The following is a 23,671-nucleotide window of genomic DNA, read 5'->3' on the forward strand; positions in this document are numbered from 1 at the left end:
ATGAGGTGGTACTTGGTGAGTATTTATTAGTAGCTGGGGATAGGTTGATTGTCAACACTAAATTGGCCCCAGTGCAGGGGTCAGGAACTTTTTTGGCTGAGAGAGCCATAAAAGCCAAATATTTTTAAATTTATTTCCCTGATAGCCATATAATATTTTTTAACACTGAATACAACTAAATGCATGCATTTTTAAGTAAGACCAACATTTTTAGAGTATAATAGGTATCTCATTCGTTGTAATAACATGTTTATTCTGAAGCTAACCAATAATAAATTAAAATCATTCTTCCCATTTATGCAACTTCTTGAACAGGTGCGGTAGAAAACGATGGATGCATGAGAATGTTTTATAAATTGAACATTATTTTTAACATTGTGATTACCAGTGTATTTATTATTTATTTATCGTGTTAAACAATGTCAACTAAGATTTACCTGAGAGCCAGATGCAGTCAACAAAAGAGCCACATTTGGCTCTAGAGCCATAGGTTCCCTACCCCTGCCCTAGTGTGTGAATGTTGTCTGTCTATCTGTGTTGGCCCTGCGATGAGGTGGCGACTTGTCCAGGATGTACGCCGCCTTCTGCCTGATTGTAGCTGAGATAGGCTCCAGCCTCCCGAGACCCCAAAGGTAATGAGCGGTAGAAAATGGACGGATGACAGGATAGCTAGAAGGTATGTTTTTTGACATGACAGACTGTAAACAGAGGTCACATCAAAAGAAGTATATTACTTGAAGGGGCGTGTCTATTAGATAGAGTTGCCGAGTTCTTTGCATGTATGTTATATAATTTTACATTCCTTTCAATAATAATATTAATAAATTAACCACTAAAAAAAACCAAAAGAATGATGTGGTACGTTGGTTACATGGGACATGTAAGTGTCAAAATGACTGTTGGTGGAGGAAAAAAGATCTAAAAAATATTGTTGCAGAAAATGTAGTCCTGACTTTCTAAATCTTCTTTGTGCTCATAGAAAAGTTCCTGTTTTTTTCCCCAAAGGGTTCAGACATTCTTGAAATCTGCAACAAAAATGTTAGTTGTTTACAGGTTTGTTTTTTTCACAACTATTCCTAAAGTTGCCATGCAGCTGACACATGAATCACATGGCAGATCAATGAGAAAGTGTTTATTCAATAAACATGATTGAAATTAAGGCTTGTAGAGAGAATGCACACGCGTATTGGGGCGTGACCTTTGACCCCTTTACATCTGTCAACCAATCACACAGACAAGCCACTAAATCGATACCCTTCTGAGAATAATAGTAGTCATCAAAGGCAGCTTGAATGCATCAGGATGGAAGCACAGTGATTTACATCTGGGGGGGAGTAATCTGTGTGTGCGAGGGGGCGGGGCCTGACCTGTCACAGTGAAAGGCAATAATCCATCCAAACAACACACACGCTGGCACACATAAGGGACGCAATGAGGAGACGAGCGTCTGTCGACCTGCAATCAGGTAAGGTCACATGTACTAGTTAGGGTCGGTAGTGACGTTGATAAATAGTACTACTTTTGCAACATTTTACAGAAACAACAAATATCACATTAAGTGATGATTGTGTGACTTATTTTTCTTTTTGTGCATGAATCCATCACTTTCTGTTTACTTCAATAACCTGGTGAGTAACACACAAGCACACACATCTGCATGAAGTTGCTTCAAAGTGATGGGGAATAAAAATGCTACATGAACTAAATATCGAATTAAAAATATAAAACTAAATATCTTATTACCCTTACTTTTCCACCCCTAAATGTTTTGTTTAAAAAGCCGCTGGATTCATTTTTCATTTAGGATTTAACGCCCCCTGCCGTCCCATGCGTCATGACGTCATTGCGTCAGTGAAATGACGTCGTAAAAAAAACAAAAAAAAACCTTGGCCGTAACAGCGAGGAAGAGCGCGAGCGTCCCGCAACAGGACAGGTAAAGAAAAGACCCATGATTTATTGGAAGACATTACTGATGAATGGCAAATGCATGAAGTCATAATGAGGATTATTGATGATGATCGTAATACTTGGCGAGAGGACAGTTTTGCATGATCATGCTGCAGCTGGGATGTGCGTGTGTGCGTGCGTTGCTGCGGTGGGGTGTTTCCTGCTGCAGGATGGGAGCACTAGCAGTGTTTTAGCACATTGGAACTCATGCATGGAATCATCAACCAAATCAATGGGAATTGTTCCAAAAACATTAACACTTTTTCTAAGCTCAGCATTCAAAATACAATTTGCATGAATTTTTCAAATTATATGGAATCACTAACTTGTTATTTTGGTTCAGCTTCTTTAATTAAGTCTGTGCCCATTATGATATTTTTTCTGACATTGATTGATCACTTTCATCTGAACATAAAGTGAATTATTAATGTATTCCAGCTCACTGCACTATATTATACTTTATTTATGTTATTCATATAATACACAATATATTGTGAGTGATTATACTGGCGTTCCCGATATTACACATGTTTTTTCAATATTGTGAATATCATCAATATTTACCCAGTTGTAACCCCCTCACTACACACACACACACACACACACACACACTGACCCACATCATCACACTCAAAACCAGATCACATTCTCTTACCCATAATCTCTCTCTCTCTGGCTCTACTGTTACCACGGCAACCCTCACATGACAGCTGGCCGGGTCAAAGGATCGACAGCCTGTCAAACAAAATACCCTTTATTTATAATTTTAAAAAAAATATATTCAACAGTTGGAATGATTCTGAACCGCCGCACCAGTTCAGTCCAAATTGTACTTTAAGGTCAACTTATCGCCATGACGACAGAGCAGAGCGAGCCGCAGGAGGCGGAATCCCTCCCTGAAGCCGCCGCCCATTCCACACCCATTCAGGTAACAAGGGAACTTTTAAACATCATCAGCGCAGCAGAAGCATGACTTAATTTCCTGCTTAGGTAGGGGAGGGCGGGGCATCCCAGTACAAAGGCAGCTTATTGGCCGACAAGTCAATTGGTCACCTGTCCCCGGGCAGTCGAGTCGCTCCATCCCCAGTCAGGAACCCTCTGAACTTCAGAACTATGCAGGCCAAAGTCACCCTGCTGGACGGCTCTCTGTTTACGTGCACTGTGGAGGTGAGACCGCTAGTTGACACGTGAGCACATGCACTGTGAGAACATGAACAATGAGCACATTACCAATGAGCGCATGTACAATGAGCCTCTTAACAAGTCAAAGACTTCATTGTCATTGTTGCAGAAACGAGCTCGCGGTCTTCAGCTGTTCGAGAAGGTCTGCGAGCACGTCAACCTGCTGGAGAGGGACTACTTCGCCCTGTCCTTCAGAGACGCCGACAACAACAAGGTCGCTTCTATCACTTCTATATCCGTGTCAGATCTACGACCTTTAACCTTTGTGTGTCTTGCAGAACTGGTTGGATCCTGGGAAGGAGATGAAGAAACAGGTCAGAGGTCAGTGACTATCCAACAATGTCTTGCAACTGTCCTGACTTACTTTGGGTTGTTGTTGAGCTTATCATTAGTAAATAGGACTTTGAGCATGTTTCACGTCTTCCTACTCAATTCTAGTAAACAAGACAGAGGTTATCATTGATAACTGGTGGGGGAACGATGGAATTATATATATCAATCAATCAATCAATGTTTACTTATATAGCCCTAAATCACTAGTGTCTCAAAGGGCTGCACAGACCACCACGACATCCTCGGTAGGCCCACATAAGGGCAAGGAAAACTCACACCCAGTGGGATATCGGTGACAATAATGACCCAGTGGGACGTCGGTGACAATGATGACTATGAGAACCTTAGAGAGGAGGAAAGCAATGGATGTCGAGCGGGTCTAACATGATACTGTGAAAGTTCAATCCACAATGGATCCAACACAGTCGCGAGAGTCCAGTCCAAAGCGGATCCAACACAGCAGCGAGAGTCCCGTTCACAGCGGAGCCAGCAGGAAACCATCCCAAGCGGAGGCGGATCAGCAGCGCAGAGATGTCCCCAGCCGATACACAGGCGAGCAGTACATGGCCACCGGATCGGACCGGACCCCCTCCACAAGGGAGAGTGGGACATAGAAGAAAAAGAAAAGAAACGGCAGATCAACTGGTCTAAAAAGGGAGTCTATTTAAAGGCTAGAGTATACAAATGAGTTTTAAGGTGAGACTTAAAAGCTTCTACTGAGGTGGCATCGCGAACTGTTACCGGGAGGGTATTCCAGAGTACTGGAGCCCGAACGGAAAACGCTCTATAGCCCGCAGACTTTTTTTGAGCTTTGGGAATCACTAATAAGCCGGAGTCCTTTGAACGCAGATTTCTTGCCGGGACATATGGTACAATACAATCGGCAAGATAGGATGGAGCTAGACCGTGTAGTATTTTATACGTAAGTAGTAAAACCTTAAAGTCACAGGTGAGCCAGTACAGGCGTAATGTGATCAAACTTTCTTGTTCTTGTCAAAAGTCTAGCAGCCGCATTTTGTACCAACTGTAATCTTTTAATGCTAGACATGGGGAGACCCGAAAATAATACGTTACAGTAGTCGAGGCGAGACGTAACAAACGCATGGATAATGATCTCAGCGTCAATAGTGGACAGAATGGAGCGAATTTTAGCGATGTTACGGAGATGAAAGAAGGCCGTTTTAGTAACGCTTTTAATGTGTGCCTCAAAGGAGAGAGTTGGGTCGAAGATAATACCCAGATTCTTTACCGTGTCGCCTTGTTTAATTGTTTGGTTGTCAAATGTTAGAGTTGTATTATTAAATAGAGTTCGGTGTCTAGCAGGACCGATAATCAGCATTTCCGTTTTTTTGGCGTTGAGTTGCAAAAAGTTAGCGGACATCGATTGTTTAATTTCATTAAGACACGCCTCCAGCTGACTACAATCCGGCGTGTTGGTCAGCTTTAGGGGCATGTAGAGTTGGGTGTCATCAGCATAACAGTGAAAGCTAATACCGTATTTGCGTATGATGTCACCTAGCGGCAGCATGTAGATGCTGAAGAGTGAAGGGCCAAGGACCGAACCCTGGGGAACTCCACACGTTACCTTAACGTAGTCCGAGGTCACATTGTTATGGGAGACACACTGCATCCTATCAGTAAGATAAGAGTTAAACCAAGACAGGGCTAAGTCTGACATACCAATTCGTGTTTTGATACGTTCTAATAAAATATTATGATCGACGGTATCGAAAGCAGCGCTAAGATCGAGGAGCAGCAACATAGATGACGCATCAGAATCCATCGTTAGCAATAGATCATTAGTCATTTTTGCGAGGGCTGTCTCCGTGGAGTGATTTGCCCTGAAACCGGATTGAAAGGTTTCACATAGATTGTTAGACGCTAAGTGTTCATTTAACTGCTCCGCAACAATTTTTTCAAGGATTTTTGAAATAAAGGGAAGGTGAGACACCGGTCGGTAGTTTACCATGAGGTCAGGATCGAGGTTAGGTCTTTTAAGAAGAGGATGAATAACCGCTTTTTTGAATGCTAGGGGAACAGTGCCCGAGGAGAGTGATAAGTTTATAATATTTAGCACTGATGGACCTAATAATACAAAGAGCTCCTTGATCAGTTTCCCAGGAAGAGGGTCAAGTAAACATGTTGTTTGTTTTATTCCATTTACACGTTGTAACAATTCCTCTAATGTTATTTCCTCAAAACGAGAGAAACTATTTTGGAGGGCAGTATCCGCCGTATATACAATCGTGTCAGTGTTAATAGAACCCCGTTGTAGCTGGGACGCATTGTCTTTAATCTCCTTTCTAATGACTTCAATTTTCTTACTAAAGAATTGCATAAAGTCATCAGCTGAGTGGGTTGAGCTACTGGAAGGGGTCCCTTGTTGGGTTAGCGATGCTACCGTACTAAACAAAAATTTAGGATCGTTTTTATTACGGTGGATGAGATTTGAGTAATATTTAGCTTTAGCTAAGGTAAGCATGCGTTTATAAGTTATTAAACCATCACTCCATGCTTGATGGTGCACCTCAAATTTAGTCGTGCGCCATTTGCGTTCCAGCTTTCTACGTAATAATTTCTGAGCTCTAGTTTCTTCTGTAAACCACGGGGTGCGCTTTTTTGGAGCCTTTTTTAACTTTAGCGGTGCTATGTTATCAATGGTTTCGCGCAGGGCGTCGTTGAAGTTGTTAGTGAGGTTATCAATAGAGCCCACATACTTTGGGAATGGTGCCATTACCGAGGGCAGTAGGTCAGCAAGAGTTGTCGTTGTGGCTGTATTAATGTTGCGGCTGCTATAGCAGTTATTATTATTATTAGTTTGACGAACATGCGTCTGAACCTCGAATTTTATAAGGTAATGATCGGACAATACTTTAGTATACGGGAGTATCGTAACTTTGGAAACGGTGATACCCCTGACAAGCACTAGGTCTATCGTATTACCGTTGCGATGCGTGATATGATAGATGTCCTTGTGTGTGAGCAATGCACTGTGGATTTAGCAATTGTTTTTGGTTTTCCTACTTAATACTAGTGTGAAAGACGCAGGTTATCATTTATATCAGTCTTTCTATTCAATTCTTGTATGCAAGGTGGAAGTTACCATTAATAACTGGCTGGGGGGAGCTATGGAATTTTGTATATGCTGCGTTCATGTGCTCATGTGTGAGCAAGGCATAGTAGACCTTGTCTTTAGATATTAGTTTGAGTCTCTCCATTTTGTTGTTATATGCAAGGAAGTTATTATTAAGAACTGGCAGGGCTGAGTTTTGAATTTATACATATGTTTGCATGAACTGCTGGGTGAGGAGGGCACATTGGACTTTTACTTTGCAATTGTTTAGAGTCTTCCTACTCAATTCTAGTATAAGATACTAGTTTGTATATATACATATATATATATATATATATATATATATATATATATATTTTTTTTTTTTTTTTTTTTTTTTTTCAATATATATATATGAGGCTTCACGGTGGAAGAGGGGTTAGTGCGTCTGCCTCACAATACGAAGGTCCTGCAGTCCTGGGTTCAAATCCAGGCTCGGGATCTTTCTGTGTGGAGTTTGCATGTTCTCCCCGTGAATGCGTGGGTTCCCTCCGGGTACTCCGGCTTCCTCCCACTTCCAAAGACATGCAACATGATTGGCAACACTAAATTGGCCCTAGTGTGTGAATGTGAGTGTGAATGTTGTCTGTCTATCTGTGTTGGCCCTGCAATGAGGTGGCGACTTGTCCAGGGTGTACCCCGCCTTCCGCCCGATTGTAGCTGAGATAGGCGCCAGCGCCCCCCGCGACCCCAAAAGGGAATAAGCGGTAGAAAATGGATGGATATATATATATATGTTGCATGCATGTGCCCAAATGTGAGCAGGACTCTGTTTTTGTATATTATTTTATTCAGTTCTTGTATGCAAGGTAGAGGTTCTCATTAATAACTGGCAGGGGGAGGGGGAGCATCGAATTATATATGTGATGCGTGCATAAACTGGTGTCTGAGCGAGGCACCTTGGATTCTGAATTTGAAAATTATTTGGAGTCTTCCTATTCAATTCTAGTATTAAAGACGTGGTTTATCATTAATAGCTGGCAGGGGGAGCAATGTAAGCACTTGGGACTTGGCAGATTATTTTGAGTCTTTTTATACCCAATCGTAGAATGAAAGGCTAAGGTTATCATTAATAACTGGCAGCAGGAGTATTTGCATTGGTCATGACATATGTCTATATTGCACATGTTTGTGCTCAGCATGACGTGTTAGTGAGCAAGGCACCGTTGACTTTGCGGGTTATTTTGAGTCATCCCATTCAGTTCTTGTATCTAAGGCAGAGGTTATCATTAATAACTGGCAGCAGGGGTGCTCGCATTTGTCATTAAACACATGCCTGTGCTGGTTTGTGAGCGAAACACTAGATTTTGTTTTTCTGCATCAATCTGACTCTTTCTATTCATTTCTACTATGCAATGTGGCTGATGTTATTACCAACTGTTCAGCAGGAGGAATGATTGCATTAATTATATGATTCATATATGTTGCATGTGACAACGAGGCACCGTGGGGTTTGACTTGTGGATTATTTCGATCATGCCTATCATGCAAAGAGCGGCTTCTTCTTAAAAAACGGCAGAAGGAGCAATTGCATTACTTGTATGGTTTGTCGATACGGTGCTTGTGCATGAGCAATAATGCCAGGAGCAGGCCCACCTCTTCCAGTGTGCACTCAACCTTTTACTGTTGTTGCAGGTGTCCCCTGGCACTTCTACTTCAACGTCAAGTTTTACCCGCCGAACCCCACCCAGCTGTCTGAGGACATCTCCAGGTAGGTTCATCCAGCTGCCAATCAAAACTCTCTCAAAGTGAATGTTTTTTATTCATGTCCTCCAAAGGTACTTCCTGTGTCTGCAGCTTAGACAGGATATCGTGTCCGGTCGCCTTCCGTGTTCCTTCGCAACTCACACCGTCCTCGGCTCCTACACCATCCAGTCAGAGCTGGGGGACTACGATCCAGGTACTTCCCTTGTCTTAAGAATTCCCTCAAACCACGACTCACACGGTTTTTCTTGCAGATGAATGTGGCTCGGATTACGTGAGCGAACTTTGTTTTGCTCCCAACCAAAGCAAGCAGATGGAGGAGAAGATCATGGAGCTCCACAAAAGTTACAGGTTTTTTTCTTGATTCCATTTCACTCAATGTATTTTTTTTATTGTCGCCTGCTCAAAACCAGCGTGCTCTGCAATGGAAATGTGTGTTCTGCACATGTGTCAAAACCAATACAGTGGTACCTCAACTTACAAGCTTGACTGTTTCTGTGGCGGAGCTCTCAAGTCAAAACACTTGTATCTTAAATCAAAGTCTCACATTAAAATATTGTAGTCAATTTAATTGGTGCTTGATACTTTTAACATATAGCATGTCTTTCAAGACGAAAATATTGTACAAATCTCGTTTCCATATGAGTTGGGAAATTGTGTTAGATGTAAATATAAACGGAATACAATGATTTGCAAATCATTTTCAACCCATATTCAGTTGAATATGCAACAAAGACAATATATTTGATGTTTAAACTGATTAACTTTTTTTTTTGCAAATAATCATTAACTTTAGAATCTGATGCCAGCAACACGTGTTAAAGAAGTTTGTGAAAGGTGGCAATAAACACGGATTAAGTTGAGGAATGGTCATCAAACACTTATTTAGAACGTCCCACAGGTGTGCAGGCTAATTGGGACCAGGTGGGTGCCATGATTGGGTATAAACAGAGGTGGGTAGAGTAGCCAGAAATTGTACTCAAGTAAGAGTACAGTTACTTTAGAGATTTATTACTCAAGTAAAAGTAAGGAGTAGTCACCCAAATATTTACTTGAGTAAAAGTAAAAAGTATGTTGTGAAAAAACTACTCAAGTACTGAGTAACTGATGAGTAACCTGATTACGGCAAAAAATAATGCACAAAAACATAAAAATAGCAATGAACAAATTCAGAGCCAGGAATATCTCTTAAGCAACTAAAACAATAATATATATTAAATAATAGTACATTAAAATAAAATTCAAAAAATGGCACATTGAGCCACAATAACTTAACAGCACCATAGCCTCAGTAGGCATTCATTGATTTGATTGATTGATTAAAACATGTATTAGTAGATTGCACAGTACAGTACATATTCCGTACAATTGACCACTAAATGGTAACACCACAATAAGTTTTTCAACGTTTATCAATTACTTAGTAAATGACCAAGTCGAGGTGATCTACCTCATATATACATATACATACACACACATATCATACATACACACACATCATATACATACACACATATCATATATATATATACATATATATGTATATATATATATTTATTAAATATATATATATATATTTATATATATATATATATATATATATATACATATATATATATATATATATATATATATATATATATATATATATATATATATATATACAGTATATAATTTATATTTATCTATTTTGCCGTTTTTGTTGACATGTTAAAGGTGTTTTAATGAATATACATGCATGTTTAACATATAGATTCCTATCTTTCATGAAGACAAGAATATAAGTTGGTGTATTACCTGATTCTGATGACTTGCAATGATTGGAATCAGACGTTCACGTTTTCAAATGGAGGAGAAAAAAAGTTCCTCTTTTCTGTCTAACACCACATGAAAGTCGTTGGTTTTTGGCATCTTATTTGTCCAGCTTCCATATTCGTTTTTATACACTTTACAAGAAATACATTGGCGGCAAACTCCGTGTCTTGCTAGCTTGTTTGCGCTGGCTTTCGGAGACTCTTATTTTGTTAGCGCAGGCGCGATGGAGCGGCACTGTTATTGTGAAGACAGGAACTGTGCGATCAGTCTTTAGGCTTTTGACGGGAAGTACGGTTGAAATAAAAAGTGTCTTTTTTCCTTTACACTTTTGATTGATTGAAACTTTTATTATTAGATTGCACAGTACAGTACATAATCCGTACAATTGACCACTAAATAGTTTTTTAACTTGTTTAAGTCGGGTCATGTGACCGCCTGGCTCTGTTTGATTGGTCCAACGTCACCAGTGACTGCATGTGATTGGTGAAACGCAGGCATGCGTAGATTCTACTTTGAAGCTCTGTCATTAACCAAAACAAACATTAATAGATCGATTAAAAAAAAAGTAGCGAGTAGCGAGCTGAATGTAGATAAATGGAACGGAGTAAAAGTAGCGTTTCTTCTCTATAAATATACTCAAGTAAAAGTAAAAGTATGTTGCATAAAAACTACTCGTAGAAGTACAATTTATCCCAAAAGTTACTCAAGTAAATGTAACGGAGTAAATGTAGCGCGTTACTACCCACCTCTGGGTATAAAAGCAGCTTTCATGAAATGCTGAGTAATTGACGAATAAGGATGGGGCGAGGGTCACCACTTTGTAAGCAAATTGTCCAACAGTTTTAGAACAACATTTCTCAACGAGGTATTGCAAGGAATTTAGGGATTTTACCATCTACGGTCCGTAAAATCACCAAAAAGTTCAGAGAATATGGAGAAATCACTGCATGTAAGCAATGATATTACGGACCTTTGAGCCCTCAGGCGGTACTGCATCAAAAAACGACATCAGTGTGTAAAGCATATCACCACATGGGCTCAGGAACACTTCATAAAACCACTGTCAGTAACTACAGTTGGTCGCTACATCTGAAAGTGCAATCTAAAACTCTACTATGCAAAGCGAAAGCCATTTATCAACAGCACCCAGGAACGCCGCCGGCTTCGCTGGGCCCGAGCTCATCTAAGATGGACTGATGCAAAGTGGAAAAGTGTTCTGTGGTCTGACGAGTCCACATTTCAAATTATATTTGGAAACTGTGGACGTGGTGTCCTCCGGAACAAAGAGGAAAATAACCATCCGGATTGTTATAGGCGAAGAATTAATTCCTAAGAAAAAACAGCACAGGGTCCATCGTCTGGCAGTGGTTTGGCTTCAAGCGGGAAGTATGCGGCAAAAGTGTTGCTACAAAAAGTAGCATCTACTGCTAATTTGTAGCATCATTTTAAAAATCACCCACTAGAGAATGAAGAGTGCTTGAAACTCCGCATGTCAACATCTCCGTTCGGTGCCACACCCACAAAATGCCGAAGCAACCATTTCCAGATCAACACCATATGAAAAAACTAGTCAACAACAGAAGGAGATAACGTCCGCAGGAACCTACCACATAGCGAATGACATAAACCATTTGATTTCATATTATGCAGCTCATTTTTATTTAACAGTTATTGAAATATCTTATGTGACATCATGCACAAAAGTGCACCTTATTTGTTTTAAACTATTGTAGTTGCGTTCTGTAAAAAAAGTGCATTTTAATTTAGTGTAGTTTTGATATGATATCTCCGTGACATCAAGCACAAAAGTGCACTAATAGCTTGTTTTAAAATGTCTCTGACAATCTTGCACTTTCTGTTTTGAAATGACATGAATGTTTGTGTCACTGCTTAATAACTGTTTAATAAATACACTTTTGCTAAATTGACTTAATTGTGAGTTCCCTCTCTGCATGAAAGTTTAAAATGAGCATATAGTGGTGCAGTATGAACAAGAATTTTTTAATGTAGACACATGGAATCATCATACTGCTGTGATTATATGCATCAGGTGTTAATTCAAGGCTAAGGCAAAATATCGAGATATATATCGAGATATTAAAAGGTATCGCCCAGCCCTAGATTCAATAAATATCCTCTTCTTCTTCTTTTCAGGACTGTCCTTCACACTCACTTTCTTCCTTCCCATGGTTGGAAAACAAAGTTTAATGTCGATCTCTCGCTATAAACTAATGCTAGCAAATAAGACCAGATTGTTTGGTAGGATCTCACAGGGTTCCCCGGGACATTAACGGCCAACTAATGGCAGGGAGGCTTCAAACTCGAATCAGAATCAGAATCAGCTTTATTGTCATTACGCAGGGTAACGAGATTGAGGCCATTCCATACAGTGCGATGTGTGCATGCAAGAAAACATTGTATAAAAATATATAAAAATATAAAAAATATAGAAGTGCAAAGAAAGGTGTGGAAGAGAACAGTGTACACTCTATATTGTACACCCTATACACTCTGTACAAATGTAACTCTACACACTGTTTGCTTCCAACATAAAGCATAGCAATTTACCAAGAGAAAACACTTTTAAGATGGGGTACCACCGTATGTTCGGTTTCACTTTGTGGTTTTGAGGTTCTTTCTTTGAATGTGTGTCCAGAGGAATTACACCAGCTGAAGCTGAGATGCACTTCCTAGAAAACGTGAAGAAACTTTCTATGTATGGAGTTGACCTTCATCACGCCAGGGTAAAAACACACACACACACACACATTACATTTTTAGTTTGAAGTGCAGAATCGGTGGTTCTTTTAATTGTTGGTTTGCTGGATGAAATCCTCCGCAAAAGAGGGAAAGCCAAATATGGGCAACATTCGCCGATGCGTGACCCACTTCCTGTCTGTGGTCGATCACATTTGTTTGTGTGTGCGTGCGTGTTCTCATTCCACTGATTTTTCCACTCATGTCCGCTTCAGTTTGTCCCTGTGAAGCCAGCAAACTGATTAGAAAAAAATGAAAGTAACATATCTTAATGTATAATTTGGATACTAACTTTCATAGTATTTTGAAAAACAACACAATATCCTCCTGAGAACTGGCGTCCTCTGTAGCGGACTTTTATATTTTGCATTACAGGACAATTTTTTCCTGAAATTTGTAACTAAAACAAAAAGACAAATGTCCACTGCAGTCGACGCTGGTTCCCAGAATAATATGTCCATGCAATTTTAGGGTATTTCAATGTTTTCAACATGAGCACAGCTATACAAAAGTGCAGAGAAAATGCCTGTTTCTATTTTTGAAGCACAGCGGACTATTGCAGCAAACATTGAAGTACTAATGTGTATATACATGTATATATTTTTTTAAACATTTTTGCCTTTGGTCGAAACTTATTTCTGTCTTTAACGCAGACTAAATGATGGTATTTTGATGTCTTCTGTGTCTCTTGGTGATTTAGACAAGTTTTTATTTTTCCTGTCTTTTTTTTCGTTTGTTTGCTTTGAATGAACTAGATGGTAGGAAGCCGCTTTGATTGCTTGTCTTCTGGTCCCTCCGAGGTAAGACGGCGTGCTGTCTGTCTGGTCTTTTGTGTTAGGGGTGGGCGTATCGATCTGAATATCCATGTTATCGATACCAAGGTGGGTATCAGATTGATACTAGCGTGATGGAATCGATACTTTTGTTGCAATTTCTTGTCTATACATCCAGCAACTACATGTACAGGAAAACAGTATAAGGGGAATGTTTTATTAATACAGTGGAACCTCAAATTACGAACCTCTTATTGTATGAATTTTTAAATTGCTTTGGTGTGCGAACCATACTTGCCAACCTTGAGACCTCCGATTTCGGGAGGTGGGGGGTGAGGGGCATGGTTAAGAGGGGAGGAGTATACTGTATTTACAGCTACAATTCACCAAGTCAAGTATTTCATGTATACAGTGTATATATATATATATATATATATATATATATATAGCTAGTCAAGTATTTATATATATATATACATAAAAAGAAATACTTGAATTTCAGTGTTCATTTATTTACACATATACACCCACACACACACAATACTCATCTACTCATTGTTGAGTTAAGGGTTGAATTGTCCATCCTTGTTCTATTCTCTGTCACTATTTTTCTAACCATATGCATGTACAGTAGATGGCAGTATTGTCCTGTTTAAGAGTGTCGCAACATGGAATGGGGCGGCGTGGTGCAGTGGGAGATTGGCCGTGCGCAACCCGAGGGTCCCTGGTTCAAATCCCACCTAGTACCAACCTCGTCACGTCCGTTGTGTCCTGAGCAAGACACTTCACCCTTGCTCCTGATGGGTGCTGGTTGGCGCCTTGCATGGCAGCTCCCTCCATCAGTGTATGAATGTGTGTGTGAATGGGTAAATGTGGAAGTAGTGTCAAAGCGCTTTGAGTACCTTGAAGGTAGAAAAGCGCTATACAAGTACAACCCATTTAACATTGCTGTTTATGGCAGACGAACTGCTTTACGGTAGACGAAAATGTGACTGCTGTTGTTATGTGTTGTTACCGCGCTGGGAGGACGTTAATGAAACTGCCAAACAATAAACCCTCATAAGAAACAAAGAACTCGCCCTCGATCATTCTACAGTTATAACGTCATTGGGCAGAGACACTGTTTATATTGTTCGACAGCGGGCCTGAAAACAGGCTGTCCTCACTCAGGTCCGCCTGAAAATTTGTCCTGGGAGGTTTTCGGGAGAGGCGCTGAATTTCGGGAGTCTACCGGAAGGGTTGGCAAGTATGGTGCGAACCTTGTCTAAGTGTACAAGCGTTTCATCCACATGTTGAGGGGATCGCAGCACGGCCATTTTGTGCCCAGCAGCACAGCTATTGTTGGCGGGCTGATTGATCTCAGTGATGCTACTGTCATTAGCTTCCGTTCTAGGTGCTGCTACTTCGCATGCTTTTATGTGTTGTTTAGTTTTTTACAGCCGTTTTCTAGCAGTTTTGCTCTCTCAATAGGAGTCTAAAAAGCAATGAACAAGTGATGTGTGGTTTGAAATACTCAAGAAGTATCCACAGTGTTGTCCTCCCTATCCCTTCTGCTGCACGCCAGTAACATTAACCGACAAGGTAAAATAGATTTTTTTTGTATTCCTTATCATTGTAGCGATTGGCTGTTAAACTGTAAATTTCAAACTGTGATTGCACCTCACACACCGCAGTGTGTGTGTGCTTGTTGACAGAGCGGCTGGAACGAGGACAGCTCAGCTAGTTGTGGTTGTTTTGGCTTTGTTATTAAATGAAAAGTTGATCCGTCACCTCCTTGTTGTGTATGTTTCATATATAGTACAGTATAGTGCTTCATATTGTGTTCAAAGTGTACACATTTTTACTAAAATATGTGCTTTATTCAAGGCTGGAACCTATTATTTATTTTTACATTGTTTCTTATGGAGAAATTTGCTCTTCTTCTATTTACAAACCCAGTTCAAGAACCAATTAAGAATGTAAATTGAGGTTCCACGGTATTACATAATTTTATACTGTTGTAGTTTAACACACTTTTTCTTGCATAAAATCTTGTTTTCATAATCATAAGTAACTAACGCATAGCAAATTCACAAAATGAATCAGTGATCTTTTAAAGCCAAAAGTATCGGTATCAGTATCGGTATTGGTGATACTAGCCTGGAGTTATTTGGTATCGTATGGATACCAAAATTCTTAGTATCGCCCACCCTTCTTTGTCTTGTCGTCGTTACTTTGCTGTATTTATGGGGACTTGTGCACACGGGACCAACTACTGTAGAGGTCCTTAACAACCGCATTGTCTTTGTATATGTGTAGGACTCAGAGGGCGTGGCCATCATGCTGGGCGTGTGCAGTAGCGGCCTGCTGGTCTACAGGGACCGGCTGAGGATCAACCGGTTTTCGTGGCCAAAGATCCTAAAGATCTCCTACAAAAGGAACAACTTCTACATCAAGATACGGCCTGGAGAGGTAGACACCACAAAAAAAGAGCTCTGACTGAACGTTCTTTAACTTGTTTTTCTCTAGTTTGACCAGTTTGAATCGACAATTGGTTTTAAGCTGCTGAACCACCGAGCAGCTAAGAGATTGTGGAAAGTTTGTGTGGAGCATCACTCCTTCTTCAGGTGCGTCCATCTTCTTCACCGTTTGAAATGTCCGCCACTCAGCCGACCTACTCTTCTTCTTTCATAGGCTAGTCTCTCCGGAAGAACCTCCAAAGCGTTTTCTCACCCTCGGTTCCAAGTTCCGCTACAGCGGTCGTACACAGATCCAGAGTCGCAGAGCCAGCTCTCAGATCTCCAGACCGGCTCCCAATTTCCCGCGGTGCATCAGCAAGAGGAACCTGCTGAGTCGCAGCCTGGATGGAGGTACAGATCCTCATCCTGATGGATTTCATCCTTCAGTCCACGTTTTGTTCAGGTTTAGGGATCCACGTTTTCCAACCAAGCTGCAGCGTTCATGTTCAGGGTTCAGGCTTTTTTGGGAATCTTTTTTTTTTTTATACATGTCAGTGACCAAAGTTTTGATTGGTCCTCAGCTCCGAGTGACACGCCCCCATCCTCTCTCAATGGCTCTCCAGCCATCACAGCCAATGGAAGCTCACAAACAGGTAGAAGTTCATCTGTCAATCAAGTAACAGTACTCAAGTACTGGCCTGTGATTGGCTTTTCCTTGTCCGGCTTCTGGTTGGCTGTAGGAAACCCACTGTGTTGGATTTCTCAGGTGGCCACGCCTCCTTCTGACATGAGCCCCTTTTACACTGCCGGGATCGGTGTAAAAGCCAAAAGTGGATTCTCTTTTACGCTCCAATGCGATGAAAGAGGCTTTGAAGTCCCTAAAATAAGAAACACTTTTTGGAGGCGGGGTTATGGGAAATGCTTTCATTTATTGTTTTATCAATGTGACCAATTCTCTGCAAGACCTGATCGGGCTAAAGCTGATTGGCTGCTGCCTTGCCTGCAATGCATGTGTCCTGAACTCTGATTGGCCGAGTTGACACACGCCATTTTACTATAAAAACCGCTGCTACAGCTAATTGTGCGTCTCTGTGTGTTCAGACATGGGCACTGGACTGTACGCAGTGTCTAAAACCATCACCGCTAGTGACCTCATTACCACGGTGACACCTGAGAAGAGGATGGAGGAGCAGATGGATGAAGTAACCAATCAGACGAGAGCTTTTAGACCAGGTGAGTACGACTGGGAGACAAGTTTAAGTCTTCGCTCGTGTCCATCGTGTATTTGTGTTTTTGCAGTCGAGGAGGTGCAGGACAGCATGGAGGCGGAGCAAGAGGCGGAGCATGAGGCGGAGAAGGAGGTAGACAAGGAGGTGGACAAGGAGGTGGCGGAGCAGGAGGTGCAGCAGCAGGATGACGAGGAGACAACGAAAGTAACAGAGGCCTCCCAAAGTCCTCTGACTCCCGAGCAACTGGATGACAATCTAAAACATGTGTGTATTTATCTCTTGTTCTATTGATGTGTGTGTTGGCCGAGCTCAATGACATTTGCGTAACCATGCTAGCAAGCTAAATGACATTAGTGGTGCCACCTAAGGGTTGTGGTTAAATTGCCCTGGATAATATGCTAGCGTACATGTCAAGTTTCATGATTATTAGATAAATGCGCAATTACTTTCTGACAATTAATGAGGTGCCCCTGCCTGATAGCGGCCATGTTTTTGAAATTGGACAAACACTGCAAAGTTACAATGGTTGTTTTGTAGAGCTGTGTTAAAAAATTCCAGGCAAATCACTTAAGGGTTTTTTAACAGCACGACCATGTGGTGTTTTTGTCAGAGTCCTTGAAACACAGTGTTGGTGCATGTTTTGACAAAGATTGTGTTTGCTTTGTGATTGCAGACAGAGCTGACAGAGACTGTGGACGGAGACCTGACAGCTACTGAGGTGATGATCATAATAGAAATATTAATAATAATTTCACTGACTTGTGGGAGGCAACATCAACCATGTTCTTCTCCATCAGTCTGAACAGGAAGAAGACCTTAAAAGTGATCAGGTAAATTCTGGCATTTTGAATTAAATTTGTGTTGACTGGTTTCACTCACCTGGAACTTCGCCTCCAGGAAGTTCTGGCCAGTCCGGAAAAGGTTGAGAAACCTCCAAGCACCATCAGCGATCTCAGGCGTTCCTTCCTGGAGGGAGGGGGGACAGCAGGAGGACTGACCGAGTGGGAAAAACGTCTTGCGGCGTCACCTGTTCGACGGGCGGACGACTCGCCGATGATTGAGCCTCTAGAAGCAGAGGAGGTAAGAATTAATTTGTGGTCACGGAAAGTTGAACTTTTCTGTGATTGGTTATTCAATGCGTGTGTATGTGTGTTTGTGTGTGTGCGGCCCCAGGAGGGTGGGGCCACTGTAAAGCGTGAACCGCTACAGCCAATCAAAGGGAAGAGCATCACTCTGGGGCGGAGTTATGACACCACTTCCGGCAGTGTTGTCGCCATAACGAACGATGTTATAGTGATGAGAGCGAGGGGTGACGATGTCATCACTGGGGGACTGAGTAGTTATAAGGCGGAGCCTCGACTCCCCGTGGGTCACAGCGGAACAATTGGTGGGGAAGCCCCTCTTTTTGTGGGAGGAAGCCCCGCCCCTGTACTGAGTAACCTGACCAGCAAGAAGTCACCATTAATGGCGGTACGCTGCTTGTGGTTGTCATGCCGACACTAACGCGCTGCTCCCCATCCGTCACTTTGCGTCTATGCTAACAACAACATGGCTGCTTGCCGCAATTGAGTGTTGTGGCAACATGTGTCCAGTTGGGGGCAGAATGGAGACGGGGGCGGAGGGCTCCGTGTTTTTAAGCGCTATTTTTTTCCTGCTGCTTCTCCAGTGAAAATGGCTGTCCTTAGCTTTTTGAGTTCATTGCTGCGAGGAAGGGGCTTGTTTCTGTTTGCCAACCCCTGTGCCGCCTTTCCATCTTCATCACTTCCTGTTAACCTCGCACATAACCCAGAATCCTCAGTATTCCAGACAGCAGTAACAGGAAGAGTAACCTCAACGTTTTGCTTTGGCGGCAACACAAGCATGATTACGTTTGACCCCTTCCCCTTGGCTGAAGCATTATTGAAGACAATTTAGTCAATTGTTATTGATATTTTGTGCAGCCTCCTATAACCGGAATGTCTCCCGAGCTGACGGCTTTGCTGAGGTCGGCCAGAGAACAAAAAGCCTTCATGGAACACAACCTGCTCAAGGTGCTCGTTATATTACCCCTTCAATCTGTCTCCCTGGCCCCTCATACTGCTTGGCCCCGCCCTTCATACATGTTAATTTCCTCTTTCAGACCTCGGAAAGGGTGGAGACCATTATGATGGCGTCAGAGGAGGAGCCAACGGCGGAGCAGCACCAGGTAGTGACGAGAGGTTTTATTGGTCCACCTCCTTCTGATCCCCCACCCCCACCACCGGGGGGGGCTTCAGTTAGGCACGCTGACGATGCCGGTGATGATTTGAACTACAGCGATGTTAGTGACGACAGTCAGGCGAGTGACGACGACCTTAGCCAGACTAGCCAAGATGCTATCAGCGTCTTAGCTCGATCGGTTGTAGAAGAGGCCATGGACACAGCAGTCAGAGAGTCTCAAAGCCCCATGGCTAGCATCTCTAATCCAGATAGCATCACTGCAAGCTACAGTCCCACCATGAGGCCCTGTTCCGTGCTTGGCACCCGGCCAACTACAAGTCTATCACTACGTTACCATGGTGACGAGGACTCCGGGGAGGACTCTGAAGTGGACGAAGTTGGATGGAGGACTGGAAAAAACTCCCCTTCCCCCACCTCTCAACGAAGCCCTTGTTCCATGAGTGAGAAGCATCTTTACTACCCAGCTGACCAAGATAAGGATGGTCAGACTCTGCAAGAGGTAACAACTGAATGTCAAACTAGTCCTGAAGGAAACCATTCCCTCTAAATCCTGGCTCTGTAAATACTGTTCCAGTCAAATCAGTCCCTGTGAATGATGTTCCAGTCATACCATTCCCAGTGAATCCTGGCCTTATAAACCCTGTTCCTGTAAATCCTGTTCCAGTCAAACCCATTCCACTGAATCCTGGCATTGTAAATCCTGTTCCAGTCAAACCAATCCCACTGAATCCTGGCATTGTATATCCGGTTCCAGTCAAACCAGTCCCACTGAATCCTTTCCTTGTAAATCCTGTTCCAGTCATACCGGTCTCGGCAAATCCTGGCCCTGTAAATCATGTCCCAGTTAATCCATTCCCAGTGAATCCTTTTTTGTAAATCATGTTCTTGTCAGTCCAGTCCCAGTAAATCTTTGCCATCTACATCCAGTTCCAGTAAAACAAGTCCTATTAAATCCCAAGCTTGTAAATCCTGTTCAAGTCAAATCAATTCAAGTGAGTCTGTGCCTTGTCAATACTGTTCCAGTCATACCATTGCCAGTGAATCCTGGCCCTGTAAATCCGGTTCCATTAAAACCAATCCCACTGAATTTCTAGTATTGTAAATCCTACTCCAGTCTAACTAGCCCCAGTGAATTTGGGCCTTGTAAGTCATGTTTCAGTAAGACCAGTCCCAGTGAAGCATGGCCTTGGAAATCCTGTTCCAGTCAAACAATTTCAAATGAATACATTCCTTGTGCACTAATCCAAAAGGAATGTGTCCCAGTGAAACCAGTCTACATAAAACCTGGCCAAGCAAATCAAGTCTCTGTGAAACCAGTCACCAATAAAAACAACCATACATCCATCCATTTTCCTACCGCTTGTCCCTCTCGGGTTCGCGGGGGGTGCTGGAGTGTCTTCAGTAAACCCAGTATAAATTAAAACCAACCCCAGTGATTCATTTCCTCTGAAACCAATTTAAGTAAACCAGTTCTTGTGAATCCTGTCCCAGTGAAACTACACCTGGTCAAACGTGTTCCAGCGGAACCATTCCCAGTGAATCCTGGTTCTGTGGATCCTGCCCCAGTGAAACCAGTCCCTTTAAAATCATTCCCAGTCTAAATAAAAGCTGACCCAGCAAAACCCCCCAGGTGAAACCTGTCTCCAGTGAACTCAGAACAAACCAATATTAGTGATTCCTGTTCCAGTGAAACCATTCCTGGCTTAAAAAAAACAAAAACAGTCCAGGTAAATGTTGTCCTTGTGAATCCTGTTACAGGGAAACTAGACCATATAAAACCGATCCTCCAGTGAAACCATTCCCAAATCTGAAATTGGTCGTAGTCAAACTAGACACAATGCATCCTGACCCTGTGACCCCCTGTTCCAGTGACACTACTCCGAATGCAACCTGTCTTAAATAACTGTGTTCTAGTAAACCCTGTCCCAGTGAAGTCCGATTGAAAGTCTTCTAAATACACATTCTGTTGACATGTTGTCATTTTGGTCTTGGTCAGGTGGTTCCTGTGTTGAGGAAGACTTTGACGTACGAAGCTCCAGGGGTGAGTAACCTTGTTATCACATGTGGTCTTCTTTATCAGGAAAGTCAGCAGACAAACAGAGTCTCTTATGTCAAATGTCTGAAATCCACTTGTTTCAGAGGCTGGCGGACTCTGATCGTCCCGCTGGTCTGCTGCTGAGTTCCCAGACCTTCACTGCAGAGACGTCCACCACAACCAGCACCACTCACATCACCAAGGCAATAATACAAAAATAACAATAAGAAAGATAGACTCTGGATTAAATATTTGGTCTTGGTCTTCAGATGGTGAATCGGGGAATGTCAGAAACGAGGATCGAGAAGAGGATTGTCATTTCCGGAGACACCGAAATGGACCACGATCAGGTAATCAATCAAGACTCTCAATGAAAACTTTCCTGGACCAAGAGAAGTGAAAAGAGGACGCACCAAGCACTGCTTAGACCTGGTCAGACATGTAAACGTGTGTCTTCAAGGCACTGGCGGAGGCGCTCAGCGAGGCCCGGCGGCAGCACCCCGAGCTGTCCGTCACGCGGGTCGTCATCCATAAAGAAACAGAGGTTGACCCCGATGATCGTTTGATTGATTAGGGCCATCGCAGGTAAAAAAAAAAAAAAAAGGTCAAAGGAGGCTGATTGGCTAATGCATGGAAGACTTCAAACTACAAGGGCTATGCTAACATCTGCTAGCACCTTTTCACGGTCACCTCCCGAAAACACTGGGAGGAAAAATGTTGCGAGAAATTAAAGAGAATTCAACTTAAAAACTCTCAAGAAAACCCGTGACCGGAATAAGCTAGCCTTTGCTAACACAGCTTGTCGAAACGATGCTAATTAGCCCACTAGCATTTCTGACATTTCTTTCTGTCTCTTTCAGGACGCTTAAAGGCTGCGTTGTGGGGAGTCGGAGCCAGCAAACACATAAGAGAAGCTGCGGATTCACGAGATAAACATGTAACCAAATAGAATGCAATGAACTTTAGCGCTCCATTTTCACCTCACGTTCTGGAAGCAAAGCAGACAACCTGACCCGCCGTAGTTTTTGCTCATAGCTGAAGTGTAGGTAGCATGATTGCCAACACCGTATAGCGGCTAACACTTGGTTTATTGTCTTATTTCATCCTGGAGACAGGCTACAACACACAGCAGCCATGGTAAGACGTGCCACAATATTTAATAAAGGGCTTTGACGCTAAATTATTTAGCTAGCTTAATAAGGCTAGTCACTAGTGAAGCTTGTCGATCTTAATGTGACTTACTTGACGAACACCAAAATATGCTCATATAACGTACTCACATTCACACACCAGCGTAGGCTATGTTAGCTAAGCGTTAGCATGCTAATGTTGATCTATATTTACCAAAAGGGAAGCCGTTTGCTGTACAGAAATAGCCTGTATTTGCTTTTGATTACAACGTGTGTAGTTGTACTCTGTCTCTATGGAAACCATTATTGTAACACTCGCCTACTTTATGTACGTCAACATGTCTTATTTATTGTTCATTAAACACCTGCTGTGTAAAATGACTGAAAACCGACGGAAGACTGAAGGTGGCTTAATAAAATGGCTGACAGTTGTCGTCTTGGTTGTCCCCTGTTTGCCCATGGCTTGGTACTGGAAAGCAGGGGTGGGCCGTGTGTTTCCCACCTAGGCTTTCAGTGATGACTTCAAAGATTACCTCTCAAAATACTATCAACGATGTCACCACATTACCAGTGCTGGAGAACACATTTACGCACCATTGTAAGAAACGGGTTATTTTCTGGCGCATTTAAAAATCAATAATCAATTGTTTATTTATAAAGCCGTAAATCACAAGTGTCTCAAAGGGCTGCACAAGCCACAACGACATCCGCAGATCAGCGCCCACATAAGGGCAAGGAAAAACAACCCCGTAGGATGTCGATGAGAATGACTATGAGAAACCTTGGAGAGGATGGCAAATGTGGGCAACCTGCCCCCCCCCACACACACACACACACACACCCTCTTGGGGAGACCGGTGCAATGGACATCGAGTGGGTCTGACATAATATTGTGAAAGTCCAGTCCATATAGTGGCTCTAACAATATTGAGAGTCCATGCAGTCCATAGTGGGTCTAACATAATAGTGAGTCCAGTCCATAGTGGATCTAAAATAGTAGTGAGTGTCCAGTCCATA

At 42.3% G+C, this 23,671-nt stretch overlaps 1 protein-coding gene and 1 long non-coding RNA gene across 13 annotated transcripts; one reads left to right on the top strand and one right to left on the bottom strand.

The window, feature by feature from the left end:
- The first annotated feature begins 1,414 nt into the window (after positions 1 to 1,414).
- On the top strand, positions 1,415 to 23,085 carry LOC133569450 (protein 4.1-like). Of its 11 annotated transcripts, none has more exons than XM_061921797.1 (27): positions 1,415 to 1,465; positions 2,811 to 2,875; positions 2,938 to 3,114; positions 3,239 to 3,343; positions 3,408 to 3,450; positions 8,210 to 8,285; positions 8,353 to 8,474; positions 8,533 to 8,629; positions 12,750 to 12,837; positions 13,606 to 13,650; positions 15,922 to 16,074; positions 16,132 to 16,229; positions 16,297 to 16,472; positions 16,643 to 16,714; positions 17,163 to 17,294; positions 17,361 to 17,554; positions 17,964 to 18,008; positions 18,088 to 18,120; positions 18,188 to 18,370; positions 18,464 to 18,760; positions 19,231 to 19,320; positions 19,410 to 19,988; positions 21,486 to 21,530; positions 21,629 to 21,727; positions 21,794 to 21,874; positions 21,985 to 22,109; positions 22,385 to 23,085. In XM_061921797.1, exons 1-26 carry the CDS (start codon positions 1,432 to 1,434, stop codon positions 22,096 to 22,098), a joined length of 3,243 nt encoding a protein of 1,080 aa, XP_061777781.1. In that variant the 5' UTR covers positions 1,415 to 1,431; the 3' UTR covers positions 22,099 to 22,109; positions 22,385 to 23,085. The 11 variants fall into 11 exon arrangements, with proteins under 11 accessions (XP_061777781.1, XP_061777788.1, XP_061777785.1 ...); XM_061921804.1 differs by having other exon boundaries at positions 19,410 to 19,475; XM_061921798.1 differs by lacking the exon at positions 1,415 to 1,465 and adding an exon at positions 1,491 to 1,933 and having other exon boundaries at positions 2,787 to 2,875.
- On the bottom strand, positions 1,749 to 18,613 carry LOC133569452 (uncharacterized). Of its 2 annotated transcripts, none has more exons than XR_009809817.1 (3): positions 18,170 to 18,613; positions 3,178 to 3,420; positions 1,749 to 3,106 (listed from the first exon to the last, which is right to left on the bottom strand). It is a non-coding gene; the product is annotated as an uncharacterized LOC133569452 (long non-coding RNA). The 2 variants fall into 2 exon arrangements; XR_009809816.1 differs by lacking the exon at positions 18,170 to 18,613 and adding an exon at positions 10,076 to 10,913.
- Positions 23,086 to 23,671: the final 586 nt, after the last annotated feature.

This window comes from Nerophis ophidion, linkage group LG15 (assembly GCF_033978795.1).
Source record: "Nerophis ophidion isolate RoL-2023_Sa linkage group LG15, RoL_Noph_v1.0, whole genome shotgun sequence".
Lineage (NCBI taxonomy): Eukaryota > Metazoa > Chordata > Actinopteri > Syngnathiformes > Syngnathidae > Nerophis > Nerophis ophidion.